Source organism: Folsomia candida, unplaced genomic scaffold (genome assembly GCF_002217175.1).
Source record: "Folsomia candida strain VU population unplaced genomic scaffold, ASM221717v1 Fcan01_Sc003, whole genome shotgun sequence".
NCBI lineage: Eukaryota > Metazoa > Arthropoda > Collembola > Entomobryomorpha > Isotomidae > Folsomia > Folsomia candida.
This window is the reverse complement of record NW_019091195.1, coordinates 11,230,885-11,250,584: the sequence shown is the minus strand read 5'-3', so window position 1 is coordinate 11,250,584 and position 19,700 is coordinate 11,230,885. Positions and strand designations below refer to the sequence as shown.

The 19,700-nt window shown below is 37.5% G+C and overlaps 1 protein-coding gene and 1 long non-coding RNA gene across 2 annotated transcripts; one reads left to right on the top strand and one right to left on the bottom strand.

Annotated features, from left to right (window-relative positions):
• Positions 1-144: 144 nt before the first annotated feature.
• Positions 145-18,303, bottom strand: LOC110846987 (potassium channel subfamily T member 2). The gene is made up of 37 exons (XM_022093825.2): positions 17,118-18,303; positions 15,991-16,170; positions 15,316-15,362; positions 15,100-15,251; positions 14,169-14,253; positions 13,993-14,040; positions 13,626-13,665; positions 13,349-13,440; positions 12,804-12,888; positions 12,473-12,485; positions 12,092-12,138; positions 11,869-12,024; positions 11,771-11,807; positions 11,332-11,381; positions 11,027-11,178; positions 10,842-10,927; positions 10,622-10,752; positions 9,997-10,069; positions 9,758-9,824; positions 9,556-9,642; positions 9,398-9,456; positions 8,963-9,314; positions 8,570-8,862; positions 6,906-7,082; positions 6,460-6,613; positions 6,290-6,322; positions 6,072-6,199; positions 5,171-5,243; positions 4,954-5,028; positions 4,845-4,882; positions 3,653-3,731; positions 3,157-3,450; positions 2,748-2,874; positions 2,634-2,666; positions 2,294-2,335; positions 1,981-2,150; positions 145-1,854 (listed from the first exon to the last, which is right to left on the bottom strand). The coding sequence occupies exons 1-37, from the start codon at positions 17,312-17,314 to the stop codon at positions 1,577-1,579; spliced, it is 4,230 nt and encodes a 1,409-aa protein (XP_021949517.2). The 5' UTR covers positions 17,315-18,303; the 3' UTR covers positions 145-1,576.
• Positions 5,264-7,300, top strand: LOC118434863. The gene is made up of 3 exons (XR_004834315.1): positions 5,264-5,815; positions 6,892-6,973; positions 7,048-7,300. It is a non-coding gene; the product is annotated as an uncharacterized LOC118434863 (long non-coding RNA).
• Positions 18,304-19,700: the final 1,397 nt, after the last annotated feature.

Sequence of the window (19,700 nt, the reverse complement as noted above, 5' to 3'; positions counted from 1 at the left end):
TATTTCGAAGGTACGTACATAGTGGTGATTGTTATTCGGCAGATGATCTTGCTGTTAGTACAGCTTCAATATTGTTCAATGATCACAGTTTTGTTATATGAGCATTTGTATGCATATTAATAACAACCAATGAATGCGTCAAAGTCTCGGGAAGTTATAAATTTCGTTTTACTCTCATGTTGTATACACGTTTTATAACAATACGTATTGTTGGTGATGGATTGTACACAGTTTATCTGGTTCCGATAATCCATCCATGCATTATCCAACGGTTACTTGGTCAAGGAATACAAGAATGGAGTTGATCCAGCTATTACTGATCCAACAATAATACAATGTCCTACATTACTAGAATATTACATAATAACGTTATTTGTGCGAATTGTAACATTTGCTTGTCATTTTTATATCAACTATGTATGGAATATATGTATGCATATGTGAAGGTTGAGCCAGGAGGATGTGGATACTTGCTTAATATTAATAATTATAAATAGGAAGAAGAGATGATTCGCGATGATAAATGTAATTTCCTCCATTACGTAATTAATGCTCATTTCAATTTTGGCTGATATTTATAATCATTATAAATAGTTACTTGACTAATGTAAACTACTTAATAAGACCGTACCATATAATGTTCCACAATTAATAATAATATATTTATATTTACTGATAGTAAAATGTTGAATTGTCTTTTAATAGTGTTGTTGTCACCAAGTTAATCTACATGTCTAATGTCCATTTATGTATAATGTATGCGTGTACATATAAATATTAAAGAAAATCACACGTAGAAAAACGATCTCACAGATTTGGTATAATCCAATCCTCTCCAAGCCCATATACGAATCCCAGATAGATAGATACATATTTATATAATAAATTATGATATTTAACGCTTTACATATAAGTTTAAATGAGTGATATTTAAGTAGTTAAAGGTAAAAAAGGCCAAAGTTTTGACAGTCCTAGTCTTTTTGACAGTCAAAATTTAACGGAATATTTTATAAGATCACAATAAAGTTTTTTATGTAAGTAGTACGAGTGACTTATTGATTTGGGATGGGTGGTGATGGTGAGGAAGGTCACAGAAAGGGTTAAAAAGTATCACTCCAATTTCAGAAGCAGCCAGCACCTTCAATGGAGATTTTATGTAGCTCAAGATATTTTCATATTATCGTTACGTTTTGTTGTAAATATGTACTAAAAACAACCCACATATGTAAATCCATGTGTTTACGGTATGCAATTTTTAAACCATTTAATTTTCAGACTAAAATAAATTTAAAAGTTGTTGGCCCTTTTATTATGTAATAAATATTCTGTACTTATCGATGAGGGGATATCTTTTTATGCAAATTTTGCCAAGAAACGTAATATGACTGAAATTTCGTTATTTTTAGACTTTGGCAAACTTGAACCGAATATTTTACAGTAACATTTACATTTACTATGTATTAATAATGTCTCTCTCAAGAAATTGATCCACAGTTTCCTGAATAATAACTGCAAGGAATTCTCATAAATTAACGCAACAAACATAACGCAGATATTAGGTATATAATAATGTAATCTACACAATGGTCCCTTGCAAAGAAGAGCTTTTTGCAGATGTTTTTGGAGGGTCAGATTCATTATCTGAGGGTGGCGTTACTTCCACATTAATTGCTCCTCCTAACCCCAAGCTAGATGTTCTTTGTACGGGACATGCAGATTTAGTGACACTAGGAAGTCCAATTTCATCGTGCAACCTTCTATGCCCCAAACCTTGTCGGAGGGAATTTGACCTTCTGAGAAGAATATCATCTGATGGACACACTCTTAAGGAATTTGCTCGAAGCCGAGGAGAATCTGTGCAATACAATAATGCAAACAAAAAATAATGAAACACTGAAACTGAGCATGAGACAGTTTTGTGTTGCTTTTTTTGCTTCGTTTTTTTTCATTTATAAAATGTATGCATTTTCACTTCTGTACCGGAGGATGATCTTCTCCTCGATGTACTTGGAGGTCCAGAAGAAGAACTTGTCCCAGTTCCTTTTGTGTCTTGAAAAAGTGTTAGAGCTGCTTTATGCAGGTCCTCAGTATTTGATCTCACACCGCCCGCATTTGTCGCCGAAGGATTTAGTGTAGACTTTCTCCTAGAACTGAAAATATAGTAAAAAAAAGATTAAAGGCTATAGTGAGAAGAATTCCAATCATATTTACACAGTTTTCTAATACAATTTGCTTGCCAAAATGAACTAAAGTAAATAATGAACGGATTACTATACTCCATATTGCTGCTTACTTGTGTCTCTCGAATGTCTTTGTTGCAGAGAAAGGACTCGGGCTAACGGTCGATATGGAATAAACATAAAAGTACAAATTGAGTTAAATTGAGAGAGATTTAAAAGATATTTTATGAAATCATAGTTTAAATATCTATATATCACCACATGCTACACACAATTAGAAATGCTGACGAGAGAAAGTCAGAATTATTTTTCTTGAATTTTTTTATATACAATACCCTGGATGACCTAACATTAAAAAATTAATGCCAACGCATTACTAACGCATTCAATTAACTGGAATTATTTCCATAAACATTAGTTGTCAAATTATAATGGTACGTTTTCACAACTTACCGAATTAGATAAATAACATCACCTTCTTTCAATCTGAGAAAATAAAACAAAACATTTTCAATGTTTAAATATGTAGTTTATATTTTATAGAATGTATTAAATCATTTTCAAGACCTGAGATCACAAGATGGGTTTATCACTACGTAAGATAATGAATTTCGTTTTTCTGAGAACTGTAAATCAGATTCGTTGCACGGTAATCCAAGACTTTGCATACGACTTCTAACGAGGTTTGCAATCTCTGCAAAAAAAAGCAATCAGTGAAATCATTTATTGAGTTTGTTGTTCGAGTATAAGCAATGTTGGGCTTCATAAACATATTTATTTCCGGCATACTGAAAATTTCCAAATCACTTCACAGAATGCACACAAGCGTAAATATTCGAACATTAGTTTCACTTTCATGAACACTTTTTTGTGTTGTGCGTCACTACCAAGGCACGTTGCGAGACTTTGAAATTTTCCAAGTACTTCGCTGACTGGGTGAATTATGGATAATCAGAAATGTATAATAGGTGCTAACCAGCTCGTTCGATGAGCTGGGCGTGAGAGTCGGAATCTCTCGTCTCATCATTGACTGTAAGGGCAGCCGACGTGAAGGAGCTCTCCGATGATCCACAAGCCCCTCGAAGACATCGCCGATAATTAGTAGTCTTGTCATCAGCTGAAGAGGTATCCCCGGGACCCGAGATGTCCTTTTGTATGCATGAGCTTTCTGTGGAAAACGGTGTATCCGTCCCTCCTCCAACACCTTCCTCGTAGTAGTCTTCTTCCGTCTCTGTCTGCGAATCCTGAGTGCGATAAATTCCAAGTGGAACTGAAAAATACATGAATGTAATTTACACATGTACATATGTTCCTATACATCCATGAATGTACAATAATCGAGTGTATAAAATCAGATGTAGCAATGCTCATTTTGCTGACAAAGATTTTGAATCCATTCTATCGACACTTGGAAGCAATTCCTACATACAAAACATTCTTGCAACTACCTTTGGGCATGGTTTTCTACTAACCTTCGCAAGTGGTTGAGCACAATTTTTGATATAGACGACCGTAGGTACGAATCCACAAATCATCTTTTGTTATCTGCGTCTGAAATTTAATGATGCATTTGCCATACATATTTTTCCCTTTGGTTGAATAAGGGGCGAACTGGCGGCATGCGTTTGTAAATATGTATGGTTTGAAGACGAAGAAAATTAGATATTGAAGTAGTTCCATAAATGTGTTTAATGTGTGTCATTGAAGTACGTGTCATCCTTAAGTAAGTACTGTACTAATAAGCATTTTTACTGTTGTATATACGAAGACTCTGTTCGCTAGATTAAATTATTGTCACTACTGTGTTTCTACATTTAATTCAATAAATAAATAAAAGTCATGTTTATAGTACGTATTTAAATCCAATATTTTGATGTGGGGGGGCAATTAGCTTTGTACCTAATTGCATTGTATGATACCCCTTGTATCTGATTGTTGAATTTGTTCACACGCCTGAAAGATGTTCTCATTGAAACAAAAGGAAGAAGCTTTGATCAATAAAGCAGTAGATCAAAGGGCATACTTGATTTAATTGTGTAAATACGTATATCTCTGGCGCCGAGAATTAAGGCCATCAGCGTCTTGTTTTGCCAACTAGGTGCAATTCTAGTTGTCAGAGGTGTAACGCATGAAAAAATACACTGAGCACTTAAATACGTAACATGGATGAAACTGGTGAAAGCACACGAGACATCGCACCACAAAAAACCTAAACCTAATTAAACGTAGTCGTCCCAATCTCTCACTCGGGCTACACTCGCTTTCACTGCTATTCACTACAAGCAAATACTTGACTAAATCCTTTCACCCATCTTGTAGCTCACAAACACACCACAAGATTGCATGGCCTATAGATATTTATAATATATGATAACCAAGTCGATCCCACATTATCGGATCGGAAGGAATTTTATCTTTTATCACAAATGTTGGATGTATCAAGAAACTCTCAGAATTTCCAATCCTATCAGATAAACTTAAGTGGATGGTGGGAATTGAATTCCTTATTTGGAGCTGAGTGGATGTACTTAGGTGTACTTGGATGTTGGAGAACATCCAGGAATGCAATCCATCGCACTCAAATGATTCGAATATAATTTGAAAATGTGTGTACATGCTTTTCTACACAAGTGCAATTTGTTATTCTTGTTTGGAATTTCTTACGGATGTCAAAAAACCAGATCCTGGAGCCTGATCGATCCCTAATGAATTAAGCAACATTTTGTTAAAACTTTTTTTCATATGAACGGAAAACATGACTCAAATATCTTACCCAACAAGAGGCGAACAAAAGTTATTAAATACTCTTTAACGAACGCTTGGTACAATAGAGTGTCCAGCATGGATGCTGCGAAAATACAAAGGAAAATACATAATGGCATCAGTGTTTTTTTTATTTGCGCATATTTAATTGTTCCCCACAACTTGTTTAACATGCTAGGTACGAATTCCAGTAATATATGTACGAACCATTGCTAGGGATCTCTTACCCGAAAACACGCTTCCAGCAGCAAATGGAAGACGAAACATGTATGAAATGTGAGACCCACGCTCCTTCTCCCTCTGCCAAATCAATGAATAAAACAAATACATAAAATATATAAACACGGAGGAAGGATTAGTTGTCGTGAGAGAATGTTGAACCCATCCGTTTCTTGTGTGTACATTCACATCTCTTCCATCCTTCATCTCCACTGATTTCCTTTACACTGGGAAACTACGATAGTGCACACTGCTGTATGTACATATGGGCAGAGGAGGAAAGGATTTAATATTTGTGATGGGTGGAAAAAGTGAAAAAAAGTTGCGAGGAAACAAATTGTGTATGGTCCAAAAGAAACGTTTCATATCTCTCCATTTTCCGTGTATCCTTTCTTCAGCAAAGTGAAGGAGTGAGTGAAACTACGCAATAAGTCTGCAAAACGAAGATGATGTTCCTCTGCCGCAGGACTATTAGTCCCATGCACTACTAGAAAGGAGCAAGAAGTCGCTCATTCGGAACAGGGAGAGTGTGTAGTCGCAGGAGAAAGTTTTTTTTCTTCCTCTTCATGAACAATAAGTGGGGCAAAAGACAGGTCCTATACGGATGCAACATTATAGTCGTTTGGTTTCCCGGCTGTAAAGCGAATTGCTGTGTAAGGTTTGCTAATATATGAACAAGTTATATAACTCTCTCAATAAATCTGAAGTTCAAAGGTGAAAGTTAATGGCCCCCAATGGTATTTCTTAAATGAATCATTATTGAATTAAGGAGTCTTTCTTTGACTGAATGACAGTGGCAATAAATTCATCACGCTGGGATTATATTAATTCCACCTACCCGCGACTCGTTACTTTCTTATTATAATAATTCTCATGATATTTTGATATTGAAGCCCCGCACTCACTCACCTTCTCCATCCTGCTAAGATGCAGCGAATAGGTATCGTGTGCTCTAAACTGCATGAATCTCATATTACTTGAGGTGGACAGTTCCGTCACGATTTTAATATGGGGAAAGAATCGGAACATTGTTTGCACTGTAAGAACCAGAAAGCACGAGTTGATATGGAACATTCATAAGTAGACTGCTTTGTGGCTCAAATGTGAAAACTTGGTAATCAATTTACCTGCACAAATGGTATTGCAATCACTTAGCGAGTCTGGAATCAAAAATCAACAATTTGATAAATACAGATTTAGTTGTAGTACTTCAAATTTTTAAAAAAAATCATACGTTTGTTGAATTTTAAATTAGAGTTTATTTAAGGAAATCAGTTTCTGTTGACAGGATGCATACCTTCCTCTGCAGAATTTGATAGCTCCTTGTTCACAACTACGACGCTTTCGGCTAGAGTAATGCCAGCTCTGAGAAGATCATCAAGACAGTCAATACTGCCTCCAAACCAGTAGATCATGGGAAAATAGGAAATTGTGTCTAAGAATGCAGAATCCTGTGAATCAAACTCACTATTATCTGCTGCATTGCATAATTGTATAACGTAATCACGAAAAGCCTGTCCTGGCATATAATCAGACTTTCTACATATTTACATATCGAAGACATGTCTACTCGTCTAGTTGATAGGCAAAATAAACATGGCTCAGTTTCTAAATTCGAACCAGCAATCACATCGAGTGTGCATTAAATCCTTTCATTCTCATAGAAAATCTTGATTGAGTACGACAAGTTGTTCAGTGTATCTGATTTCGCCACTTTTGTTGATTACAGGAAATAAATCTTACCGGTCTTCTCTCCAACAGCAGTATAATTGGATTTAGCTTCGCCTTAGGTCTAAAATGCGCTCTCAGAGGTACGATAAAATTGTAAATCGCTGTCGACGCATAATCAGCGGCCAGAATAATAGTCTTGTTTCTCCATTTGTAGTCGTAAGCTGTTCGGTTGGGACAATGTTCACAAGCCTACGGACATACCAAAGGAAATATTAACAATGTGATCGTGTGAAGTGTAACACTCCGATTTTGTTGAAATTTTGGAATTACGAAGTTCAAGTCAGTACAACCAACGTTTGTTAAGGCAGTTTGTGCGATGGTTGGAATTTGTCAACATATTTTAGATCAAAGTAGTAAAAATTGGCGATTTTTATCTGGCGGAGAAAGCAAACTTCAATTCCACTCTATTCTCCTCGCATTAATTTTCACTCTGATTTCTCACTGGAGCATAGGCCTTCATACTCGTATAGCATAATCAGTGATGCAAAATAATCAGAAATTAATTATGGCATAAAATATTCACAGATTTCATAAGCGTTCAATTTCCTTAATCATTAGAGATGGCAGTTTTAAATATTTTTTAAATACTCTAAATTTATATGCAAAATTGAATAAATGTACAAATTCAATAAGACAAAATAAAATGGAAAAACTTCATTGGTTTTCCAATTCTCAAGCGCTGGTATATCGAAAAATAAAATAATGCCATATATTTGTATACCGTCCAATATAATATATCGAATTGGCTACCAAAATGATCTACGCTTTAGGAATGGATAGTAAATTGTGTAAGTTTTCCCACTATATTGTCTTTGCTGAATTTAGACATACATTTAACTTTTTATTTTGTGGCAATTTTAAAATAACATATTAAACCGTCAAAGATTAAGGATATTCTTAATTCAACTTTAATAACAGCATTTGAAAACGAAATATTTTGCTGAAACGTGTTATAAAACTGTATATGTATACAGATCTATAAGCCTATGTATGCAGGGGGCAAGTTGAGCGTTTACAGAAGAATTCTCCTTGGAATAGCAATTGAAGCAAATCAAGAGAGTGAAAGCCATAACTCTGACTTGATTTCCCGTGGATTGTACGAGGACGAGAAATGCTTATTATTGTGGAGGAAAGCATATAATTGCGTTTGAAGCTGCCTTCACTTGAGTGGAACAGAACGGAGAAAGTGCCAGGACCAGGACACGGGAATAAAGGGCAAAAGTGCAGACTAACCAATCCAAACAAAGCAAAAGTATTGAAGTTGTGCCAGAGCTGCTGCCTGCCATGAGTTGACTTGACGTTAACAGTTAACGCTATAACGAAGCACAAGCAGAGTATCCAAATAACGCGTTTAGTTGGTTCTGCTTGTGTTTCACTGGTGGACTGGACGGATTGACGGATAGTTCTCCCTGGTTCGGAAAGGAGAAACAAAAGCAAAAGCTCGCTTCTCTGCGAGCTGATCGTGTGAAAAGAAGCATGCTTTGCATTAAAGATTGATAATATGAATAGGATCAAAAGTGGATTTGCACTCGCTCTTCGTTTTGTTTGTCATTACGTGTTTCACTCTCTACTTTCTCATTTATAATGCACTTAGGTATCTGTTCACTCGCTATGCTTCACTTCACAATGGGAAATACATTTTTGCCACGGTGAAAGAATTCCTCATTTGTTGTTACCTGAGCCAGCTGTAAACAGCAGAGTGGTTTCTTCTCCTTGAGTAGGTAGCACAATGTGGGTGTAACTCCGATGTATGGGGACACCGGTGGGAAGCCTTTCACAAACTGCGGCATTTTCTCTGTAGGACCGATCCAAGGAACGTCGTCGTCTCCTTCGTCACTGGTCGCCCCACCATCAGCTCCTGCGTTGCTAGTCGGTTCAATCTCAAGCTCTGTAGTGCTCCCTTCCTTTGGTGTTTCGTAATTGTCAGGCAGCCTGTCGGGCACCGGAAGAATAGAAACTCGTCTGCAATCTGTCAAAAATTGGCTTTTATGAATGGTACATGATTATACAGCATATATTTATAAATCTCCATTTAAAATCTTAATTAAAATCCTTGAAAGTTAAATTACTGGATCTTTGATCCACGTTTGTGGGAAGAGTGAGAAGGTTGAAGTTGGAATTTGGTCCAGGACTGGGACACGGGCTGATAGACTTTCTCCTCTCCTCTTCACTAATATGGTCCACGCTGATTTGAATCGTTTGAAGTTGAATGCCCTCCGAAGTAACAAGAAAATTTGGCATTGCTTGTTGACTATCCCCGTGATTCTGATTATCAATTGACCTCGCTTCGGTTGGAGAAGTAGGGTCATCTTGATTAATATCATCGTCATCGCCATTAGTTCTCGTATTATCGGGACTATCGGGATTTTGGTTAGGAACGGGCGGAGGAGCATTGTTTCCGGTTAAAAAGGCAGAATTTTCCTATATATATATGTTAATCTTAGCCATTGATAACAACTAAATACATACATGTGTTTAGTGGTTTATTTTGGACATTTTCTTACTTCTTTGGTAATACTTAGGTAAAAGCATAAATCAGACTTCCTCATTATATGTCGAGGACCTATTTGGGAAATCAGCCAATTTACATTTAAAATGACGAGTAAACACTAAAAAAGTTCTTTCATACTAAACTAATTTGTTGAATAAATAAATGAATTGCCTGGATTTAGGAGAATTGTGTCCTCATAAAACTCAGGAAGCTGAGAGGGTCTCACACCAACCAAAGATACGCCATATTTTCTATGAGCTGATTTAGAGAAAGTAGCATGAAATGAAAACAAGAATACTGATTGTGTGCCCAAAAAGATTTAGCTACAATAGCTTTAAACAAGCTACAGACAGAGAAAAATAATTAAACTTGCCATGGAAGGATGCGTAGGTGAAGCTTTTTCCTTCGTATTCTCCAAAAATTCGCGAGTCTCCAAGTCTCTTTCAGAGCAAAATCATCAATTAGACAAACTGGAATAATAATGTAAAGTGGGTGTTGGAGACTACAGAATATATCATGCATTAAACTTGAAAGCTTTCACTTGGAATGAGTGGTCACACTTTTCTAAAGATCGGTGCTGGTATCGTATGTATTTCTGCTTAGTTTGCTTACAATGTGATATATCTCGTTTCCAGAACACTTCCCATACAATCTGTGCCACTGCTCCTTCGAGGTCTGCCCTTCCCTGTGGAAAATGAATGCGAATTTTACACACTTTTTCCCTACAACGGCTTTCACTTTTGTCGTTTTGCCTTCACAGAAAAGAGGGGAAATAAGAACACGCAGCTGTTGTTGCTTCAAGTGAAAGGCAGGACGTTAGTGAACGTGGATGACTATACACAACCTCGCTTTCTTTTTCTTAGAACCACTGCGACTGCTGCGCTCATGCTGATGCAGACAAGTCCCTTGTGCAGGAAACGACTTTAGAATTTAATGTTGAAAGGCCAAAATACTCAACCATGAAATTCTCAAAGCATAATGAGTTTAACTCTAAATTTCGGGTACGACAAACTTTAAAATTTAATTAGACAACGTTCCGCCCCACTTTCAATGACAAAGAAAGAGCACTTTTATAATGAAGACGTGGTTTCTTTTTTCATGGGGAAAATATTGATGAAGTTTCTCATTGGCCGTTCATAAATCACGTAACTCAAATTGGTGGAGATTGGTTAAAGTTAAACTAACATCGTGAATTTGTGACTAAATATCGGGATTAGTAGTTGAGGACGTTTCTTACTGGCCACGTGAGGTGTGGAGAAGAAGGGTCACGAGAGTAGAGGTCCCAGGAAACAAGCAATTATTTGAGAGGAGAGCGTATTTAAATTCATCTTCACACACGATGTGCTCAGCGAATCGGACGTGCAGTTTCTTAAAAATAGTTAAAATATAGAAAGAAATTTATGCTTTGAATAGAAAGTTTACTTGTAGCTTCATGATTTGCTTTATAAATTTTATACATTTTCTGGTCTGAGGATCTGCACGTATTGGGGGACAGCAGGTGCAAAATCTCTCACTGCCCAAGACCTTAATATGGTGTGTTCATCTAAAATCAAAATAAATGTACAGCTTAGCACTTCTATTTACTGCCAGCACTTTGGTTTGATGCACCTTACGCAGAACGAGGAAGGAAATAATGACATACCTGCTGCGGTTTTGTCTTGATAATTTCTTGCAGCCAGAATAAAACAAGCCTCAGCCTCACCCATACGGGTTCTAGTCAAATCTGCATCTTTTAAGCAAGAGCCTTGAATGTATATCACACGTTGAGCCCACATCGGAACTTGGAGTATCATTCTTTAAAAAGGAACAAAATAATGCCATGAAAATATTCCACTTTCAATTCAACAGAAGAAAAGCAAAGTGATTGGCTTTAAGATGCAATTTGAACATAAATATGGTCTCGTCTAGCAGTTAAGCACATGCGATGTGGTTACATAAGTAGCTCACCTCATTGTGGGATCGAGCTCCATTGGTGATAGCAGCACCACGAAATAATCCTGGAAAGTAACCATAAAAGTAGATTGATTTTGTCAAACCTTTTGGTTGTTTCATAACCAAATGTGTAATGGCATTTAATTGACTGTCAAATGGGAAATGTAGCTTCAGGCTCTTAGGAATTAGGATGAATGATTCGCTTTCGGAGAAAAAGTGAAAGCAAGAACTCATTCGCCTGACATAAATTCATTTTTTATTCCTAACATTAAAATGCTTATATTATACGCTAGTCGTGGGTCACCACACGCCTCTTGGCTGATTTGCATAAACTGAGATATGCCTTGCAACTGAATATTTATGTATAAATAAATACTAGAGTCTGCGAGAATGCGCTTCCCGAATTGGAACGATGACCTTATTTTATTCGAAATTCAGTCAAATTAACGCTCACCTGGAGAAGGGGATGTGCATAGAACTCGTTGAGGAAGCTAGAAAAAGTAATTTGACTTGTGAAATTAAACTTCAATTTCATAGAGTACGAGAACTGACTCGATGATGGTATCCGCGAGAAGGGTTGTGGAGCAGACAACGACGTGCCGCTCGTGCTGCGCACGATGCGACGAGTACGAGCCACCCAATTTTTGTCTTTCCATCCATGTGAACGCCAATTGTTCGAATTGCGTAGGAAGCACTATCAGTGCGATGCTGAAATGAGGTAGAGAAAGCATGGCTTAGCAGCTGGTATGTACATGCATAGTTATCCCATACTCACCATATCATCGCAACCATAAACAATTGAGAAGGCCAAATATCCGGAACCTATTTGTGCACAATCCGTAATCAGTTTTAATAGAACTTGGGAAAATTGGAGTTGCTGGTCTAGTTTCGAACTCGTCTCATGTTATACGAAACCATTTAATTTTACAAATTGCATGTATATGCAAACCCTGAATTCTCGTATTCGAGTGTTCTCACGTTTAGTTCAGTTTTATCCTTTATGCCATTTTATTAATTTTTTCTATCAGATCAGTATTACAACGAGTCAAACAAATATATGTACCAAAGGAGTTCAAATGGAAAGTGAAACAAGTATGTATGAGTGAAAATAAAACGGTGTGAATCTGCATAAAGTGGTGGTGTATAGTATACTTACAAAGTCTCCATATCTGTAACATACCAGAAAAAAACATTTATTTGATGCTAGTTATTTTGGTGTGTACACTCTACACTGCATTACACAGCTCCAGGGGGCATTGTAAATTCTGCGCATTCTAGTACATACATTCAGTCCTTATTGGCACACCACAAATCACACGATAATATTTTTAATGGGTAACCATTATCCACAATTTATGGAGAAAAATTCAATACTTGGCTCACATTTGTTACGCGTTCGAATGAAATAGAGCAACATTAACATTGATTGCCTTTTAGCTGGAGCTGTCAATGCAGAATAAAGTGCCATCACTGCTTATTGTAGTTACCCGACTGTGGAGAAAGTCACCACGACGAAATAACTCGATTGGAATAAGTTCAGTCTCCGATGTCCAGCTCTTTGAAAATGCTGCACTGTTAAATCGTTAAAAAATATTGTGGCAATGTAATCCATAAAGTAGTTGGTCAGAGCTTTGGGCTTTGCCTATTTCATTAAATTTTTTATTCGGTTATTTTGCATAACTAGCAGAGAGTTACATATTCTTGATTGAATTTCAAAACCGGTGGGTGTGATCCCTTCGGGGTTGTCCTTAGAAATCTTTTGATGCTCTACTATCATATTTTTTTGCTCACGGGTTATTTTTGTTCACTCTAGCAAAAATGTAAATACGAAAAATAGAGCAACTATGAAAAACCTAGTGCGAAAATTTATCCAATTTGGACATCACATTTTCTCATTATGGGAGGCAATGAAGGACCTGTGTGCCAATGATTTGCCAATGAAGTTTAATTCTACTCATTTGTAGTCATGAGGTTGAGCAGTAAAACACAATAGAAGTTTATATCTAAATAAATACAATTAGTTCTGCCTTACCTCCGCAAACGCTGGTAAACACGAGGCATAGGAGAGTGGCCATCAGAATTGTCAACTGGTGTGATAAAGCACTTTGACTTCTTTGCATGACTCTAACCAAATATTTTTCATAGAGTTAATTAATATTTATTATTACAGATATTATGAGTGTAATGAATAAATGACAAATTTAAAAAGTTTAATTAATTTAATGAATATAAATTAAAATAATTAATTATAAATTTTTTGCCGCATGCTAAATTTATGATAAGCATGCCGATCTAAATCCGATAATTACCGATTTAAATCGTGGAACATGTTCTCGAGGGCGTACTTCGCTGAAAATATGAATCATACCAAAATTAGTACATAACTATATAGTGAACATGATGAAACAGATTTTAATTTAAGATTTGTCCAAAGATTATCAATGAAATATCAGTAAAGAATAAGGAATGAAAGCGAAATGACAAGGAATATATAATATTTTTTACTCTTGTCATTGTCCGATATTTTACGACATATCATTGATTTTCTGTTATGGCTAAATCCATTATTTATACTGTTTGAGCACAGTATACATCTACACTCTTTAATTGCTACCGCTTGTTTAATAAATGAATGAAATAATATTGTCAATAACCAGTTACGTTCTAATGACTTACCCAGCCAGCAATTAAGAAATACGGGAACAAAGAGATTTCGCAGGGGTGCTGAAAGAGATGGCATAATCCGATTTAGCTTATGAAATTCATTGTCAATACGTAAGTCTCAATACGTATGCAAATATGACCGTACTCCAATATCAAGACAGGCATCAAGATCAAGGGGTGGTACTTACGATGAAATATCGTGATGATGAAGGGGACTGTGGCGAGGAGCTCAAGTCCAAAACGACGAGTCAAGAGTTGCTGGCAAACATTGCCCTGGATGGAACAAGAACAAGAGTCTGGTGATTAAACCAAATTGCATACATACTCTTGTTTTATTTACCATACGATCCTCGACGTCATCACTCTCATTACTAATAGCATTGCAATAGTGACGTCGAGGGTCGTATGGTAAATAAATGGACTGTAGCTGACGATTAAATGTTGTGTGACAGGAGTCACTTGTTCTGCTTTTATCTTTATTCAATGCTCTCAACACCACTGCCTCTTCCCCCATGACCCGTATGCATGCATGTGTCGCTCAAATTATTGTGTGTGTGCACAATATTAGATCAGATGCACGACTTTCCCCCGTGCTTTCACCCTAAATTAAGTGAGCACAAATGTAGGAGCCCAGTGGAACAAGAATTGGCTATGTAAAAATAAATGGCAAATACTTGGTTGGAAATAACCATTGCCCATTTGTGCTAGTGTGCGAGGGACTCATGAAGTAGACCAGATTCGTGCCGACAGATGCTTTCTACGGACGGAGTAGTTCCACTAAACCAGTGGGCCATCGCTAATGGCCTTTCCTAATTATGGTTATACAGAGTTTTATAAACCTGCTTCCGGCCACTGCCACATGTCCGCGACCTGCCCACCCATGAGCCTCGCGTCTTTTAATGAATACTAATGTGAAACGATGTTGGCCTTCTTCCATTGCATCTGACCAAGAGTATTGTTGGAGGTATGTGTATATTTTATGTGCTTGTAATGATGTGTGCGACATAAGAGCGAATGAACGCGACATACTTTCACTTGCATGATCACTCGTTAAATATTGTGCGACAGATGGAATCAATGAGGAGACAAATGAGAAGCAATCAGAGGACATGAGCTTGCCTTGTAATTCAGATAAAGAAGTAATATTGTTTCAATGAAGCTGATTAGGGCCAAGACGACATGGATAATCCACAACTCCAGTGGTCTGTCAACCCAAGATATGGCGTCCCAATTTATGATTGGATCTTCCAGAAATTCTTCCTCCGTCTTATCTATAAATATTTGAAACATCATGCATAAGAGAAACGGTCGAAAAGTGTCTAGCCGGTAGCTTACCCAAGGCCATGAGGTACTGCGTTTTATTTGACGGCGTGCATCCATAGCTAACAATATATACGTAATTCAGTAAAATAAGTATAGCCCAAAATAAGATTAACTATATATATTGTTGAATAAATAATCGACGATCTAAATACCTATAAATTCATAAAAAACTAAGGCCAAGGAATAAAAATATATAATCATGCCACGGTTTTAACCCTTTTCAAACAACAGAAAAAGTGTACCCTGTAATGCAAATCAGAGTTTATATACTAATTTTGAATAGGAAACGCGGTGAAAGCGTGGTGAAAGTAGAAAACAATGAAACCGGATACCACGCAGCTTCGTGTGCAATTGGATATACAAACATAATGCAGAGTGGCGTGAGTAAATACAATAAAAGCATAATGTGGATTTATTGAGGGAAATAGTTTCGTCTCCACCGCAGAAAAATAAGGAGCAGAAAGCATAATTTGCCTGCAGTAGGAACGATAGGTCTGCAGTTCTACATATGTAGAGGGTCAGCAGTAGAGTAAGTATAGACTATAGTATGGTTAGATTAAGCAGTTTTCAGGTTTTTGCTATTGATCGTAGCTAATAAGACACGATTTGAGTAATTGCTCGATAGGAAACCAAGAAAAAAGAAAATACAACTAAGGAAAATATGAATAAAGTGGTTTTGACACTCACCATGCCGCGTTGGTTGGGTCCTTATCTAAAACCACTCGGATGATGTACAAAAGGCATGTGAGAAGTTTCAGACTGAATCTTGCCACACGAATTCGCAGAGAAGAGCGTTGGTTTTTAAAGAAGTAAAAGTGAAGTCGTTCTTTCAGCGTGTTTTCATTTACATAATACTCCACACGAACTCTGAAATATTTAATCAAGTCAAGTTTGGTTAGGAGTGAGGTTTGTATTTGGAGTAAATAATTATAACTTGTCGTAACAATATTGTGAATGGATACAACTTTTTCTACTTTATTATTAAAGTAGAATAGGTTGTAGTTGGGCATTTTCATAATGTTATGTAGGTGACACCTCAGGTGTAACTAACCTCTTTGGAATGACAGAAATAAGATTTTCGCATATCAGAATTGAATCATATAAATAGATAAAAGCCCTCCTTAAAACTATTGCGTCACACTAAAGCTGCAATAGTGCCGAGGTTTCTTTCATAAGATGCATTTAGTTTCAGAAGTGAAAGTGTGCCATAAAGCAGTTCACTTTGGATGAAACGAGAACGTGTAGAAAAGCTCGTGTAAATTGTACGTTTAGCTCAGGACGCGAAGATGTCACATATTTATGAAACACACAAATCACGAGCAAGGTAAGCTCTTTACAAACATTAGAACGGGCGAAATTGTAATATGCATGCATTTATCCTAGCATTTTGCATCCCGGAGAATACAAATTGTCGGTGTGTGTGTATGGAATCACGGGTGAAGCTGGAGGTTGTTAGCATATATAGGTTATATTTTAAAAGATAGGCCACCTGGGTGTCATAAATATACGACTTATCTCGTATTTCCAGTTTACATAAACATTTTCTCTCCAATTTCAACTCTGTGAATACTCTAAATAAACACAAAAGAATGGAATAAATGCCTGGCAAAAACTATCCTCTCACGAATCATCAATTCTTATTTGACAGTTAATAATAGCTGTGTTCAACTCATGCACTATTTTCCTTTGCACACACGATGCATAGACTTAATGATATACAAAAGTGGGCAATTTCATCGATGACAATTGATGCGAGTTAAATTGTTGACACCGATATCGGGGGGTCCACATACATTTTCATGACAATTTCTTACCTGTCATCCTCCTGTTCCAATCGGAACGAGGATCGACTCAAACTGAGCTCACTGAATGCTGCCAAACTTCGACGTGGTCGATGAAGTCGGCGAGTAAGGACTGAAGCTGATTTTTTCAAAAATGCTTTCTCCTCGTCATCAGTATCATACAAAGTGTTCCTCCGGCTACCTCCTGATTCGATGTCCATCCTCTTCATCACAATTTTGCTCCCACCCACACCTCGGGCGATCGTGGTGGTGGTGTCCTGATCCGGCTCACTCACATGGATATGGATTGATTGGCTAGGCTACAACACTTTTATTGAAAGGATTTGTGTCGTGATCAGACGTTGAGGAGAGAAATCACTCCCTCCTTGTTTCCACAATGGATTATAGATTTCCTGCCACTGGACACACAAGCGACATTTATATTCCTCGCTCAACCACTGTTGCTTTTCCTGGGATTTATACACCTTTCCTTTTTATGAAGAAAAAAGGAGTTCATATGTCAATCTACTACATCACATGAAGATATCACGCCCTGATGGCTTCTTAAAAATACATATGTGCTTTCACCTCATAAAACCCTTTGTTTAACGAGGAAAGTTCAGGAGCAGTTTTACTCTGCGAGACCAGGGCGCTAGACTTTTGCTTGTATGCAGGTACGTCTTACGTGAGCACATGTGCAAGAATGCCAAACTTTACGATTTACACAGTTACTACGATATCGTAAGTAATCTATTAATTGAGTGATTGGTCGGAAGAAGGTTTTGTGTGTGGTGATGCTGTGTTAAGAGGCATGAATGGAGGAACGAGTGTCGAGGGAAACAACACATGTAGTGCAATGCGTCTTGGTTTGTGGCCGCGGAGAAAGCACCACGAGTACCCAAACAACCCGCACCACTATGCTATCTAAACACATTACACAATAAACACCAGTCAGCAAGTCCGGGTCGAACTTCATCTCAGTGTAATCAACAAAACTCTCTTGGTTGGTCTGCCTGCTGCCACTACTTTCTCCTCAGAGGTGGACAATTCTCGCAAATCGCTGTCCTTCCCTTGGTGGTGAGTAGCCATCAGACATGACACACTTGGTCGGAGTCCACCAAGTGAATGGCACAAAAAAACACTTGGTAAATGGGGAATTGTTTCATGGTAGAGGCGAAGCAGCAGCGGAGAAAACTGGCCGAGCTGCTATTCCAGCCATGGTTTCCGTAGTATTGATCCTCGTCCGCGGGTTGCACGGCTACACCAGCCTTTGAGGGGGATGAGAGAGAGAGAAAGGACCATTGTGGCGTGCATACGGGCATCTTACCCGGTTTCTGGCTGGCATGGAACTCCAATCGATACCCTCTTCACACATGCATGCACCACAATTTCTCCCACTGTTGCCCTATATATTCGAGTACCCACACCACCGTGAATACACATGAAAACGAATTTCTCCGTCTCCTCGCACTTTCCTCATAGCTCAACTAATAGTTCTTCACCACTCTCCATTCAGCTCTCTCCTGACTCTACGTTCAGATTTTGTCAATACTCCATTTTTCATCCACATTTAAATTCCACTTTCACTTTCCACTCCCAAGAGTAACCCGCAACAGTGTGTACTCATAGTGTATATAGTACGATAGTGCATATTTTGTGGCTCAAATAGCATGCTTCCTCGGGTAGTCGCCAGAAAATGTGCCACCATTCTTAAGGAATACACGTTATGCTGCTGGATTTTGTTTTCTCAGACCACAGTCTCATTTTACCACTGCATCATTTATCTCATCGCAAGAAATATAGGAGAGGAATGGAGGAGTGACACAGGAAAAGAGCCGCAGTGGTGGTTACCCCAAACGGAAAAAGATTAGAATCATCGCAAGAGGGTTGACCTGATTGTAGTAATTCGCATCAATAACTCAGTATTTTTACATTATTTATTCCTGGCATTGCTTCAAACCACAATTAGTTCTGAAGTTTAAAATATCCTTTCATATCCACTAAATGTGTGCGTACTATTAAATGCTAGCTTGCTGCCAATCGATTTCTAATTTTTGCAAAACAAGGGGGATGAATGCAGACGGTAAAAAATAAACGAAATATGTAGACGAATTTAATTAAGCCCATTAAGATTAGGTGCATTGGTGGTATATGTACTTATGTGCATGTATGTAGTGATACAATGAATACGATGTATGCACTACATCATGTACGTACATACATCAAATTATACTCGCTTTCACATTCTTTGCGACTAGCAAAGTTACACGACACGAATGAAAGGAACAACTTACAAGCTCCTTTCACATTGTATTTTTGCTTCTTTCCATTGTGTTCGTTTCTTTGTGTTAAAATTTCGGACTTTATGACACAATGGCCTTTTTATTTCTTATTAAAAAACCTGTTTGCTGTAATTGTGTAATCGCTTCCCTATTACAAATATTACCAATTTCTATGCACATATGTGGTGAACCTGGACAATTCGCATAACTATTATTCTGTCCTAAATATCCGAAATTCAGAAACCTTTTGCAAACAAAATGGTTAACTCGAATATTGTTTCATAATCCGTAATAATAACACCCGAGAGCAAACACTAGTCACAACCACCAAGTC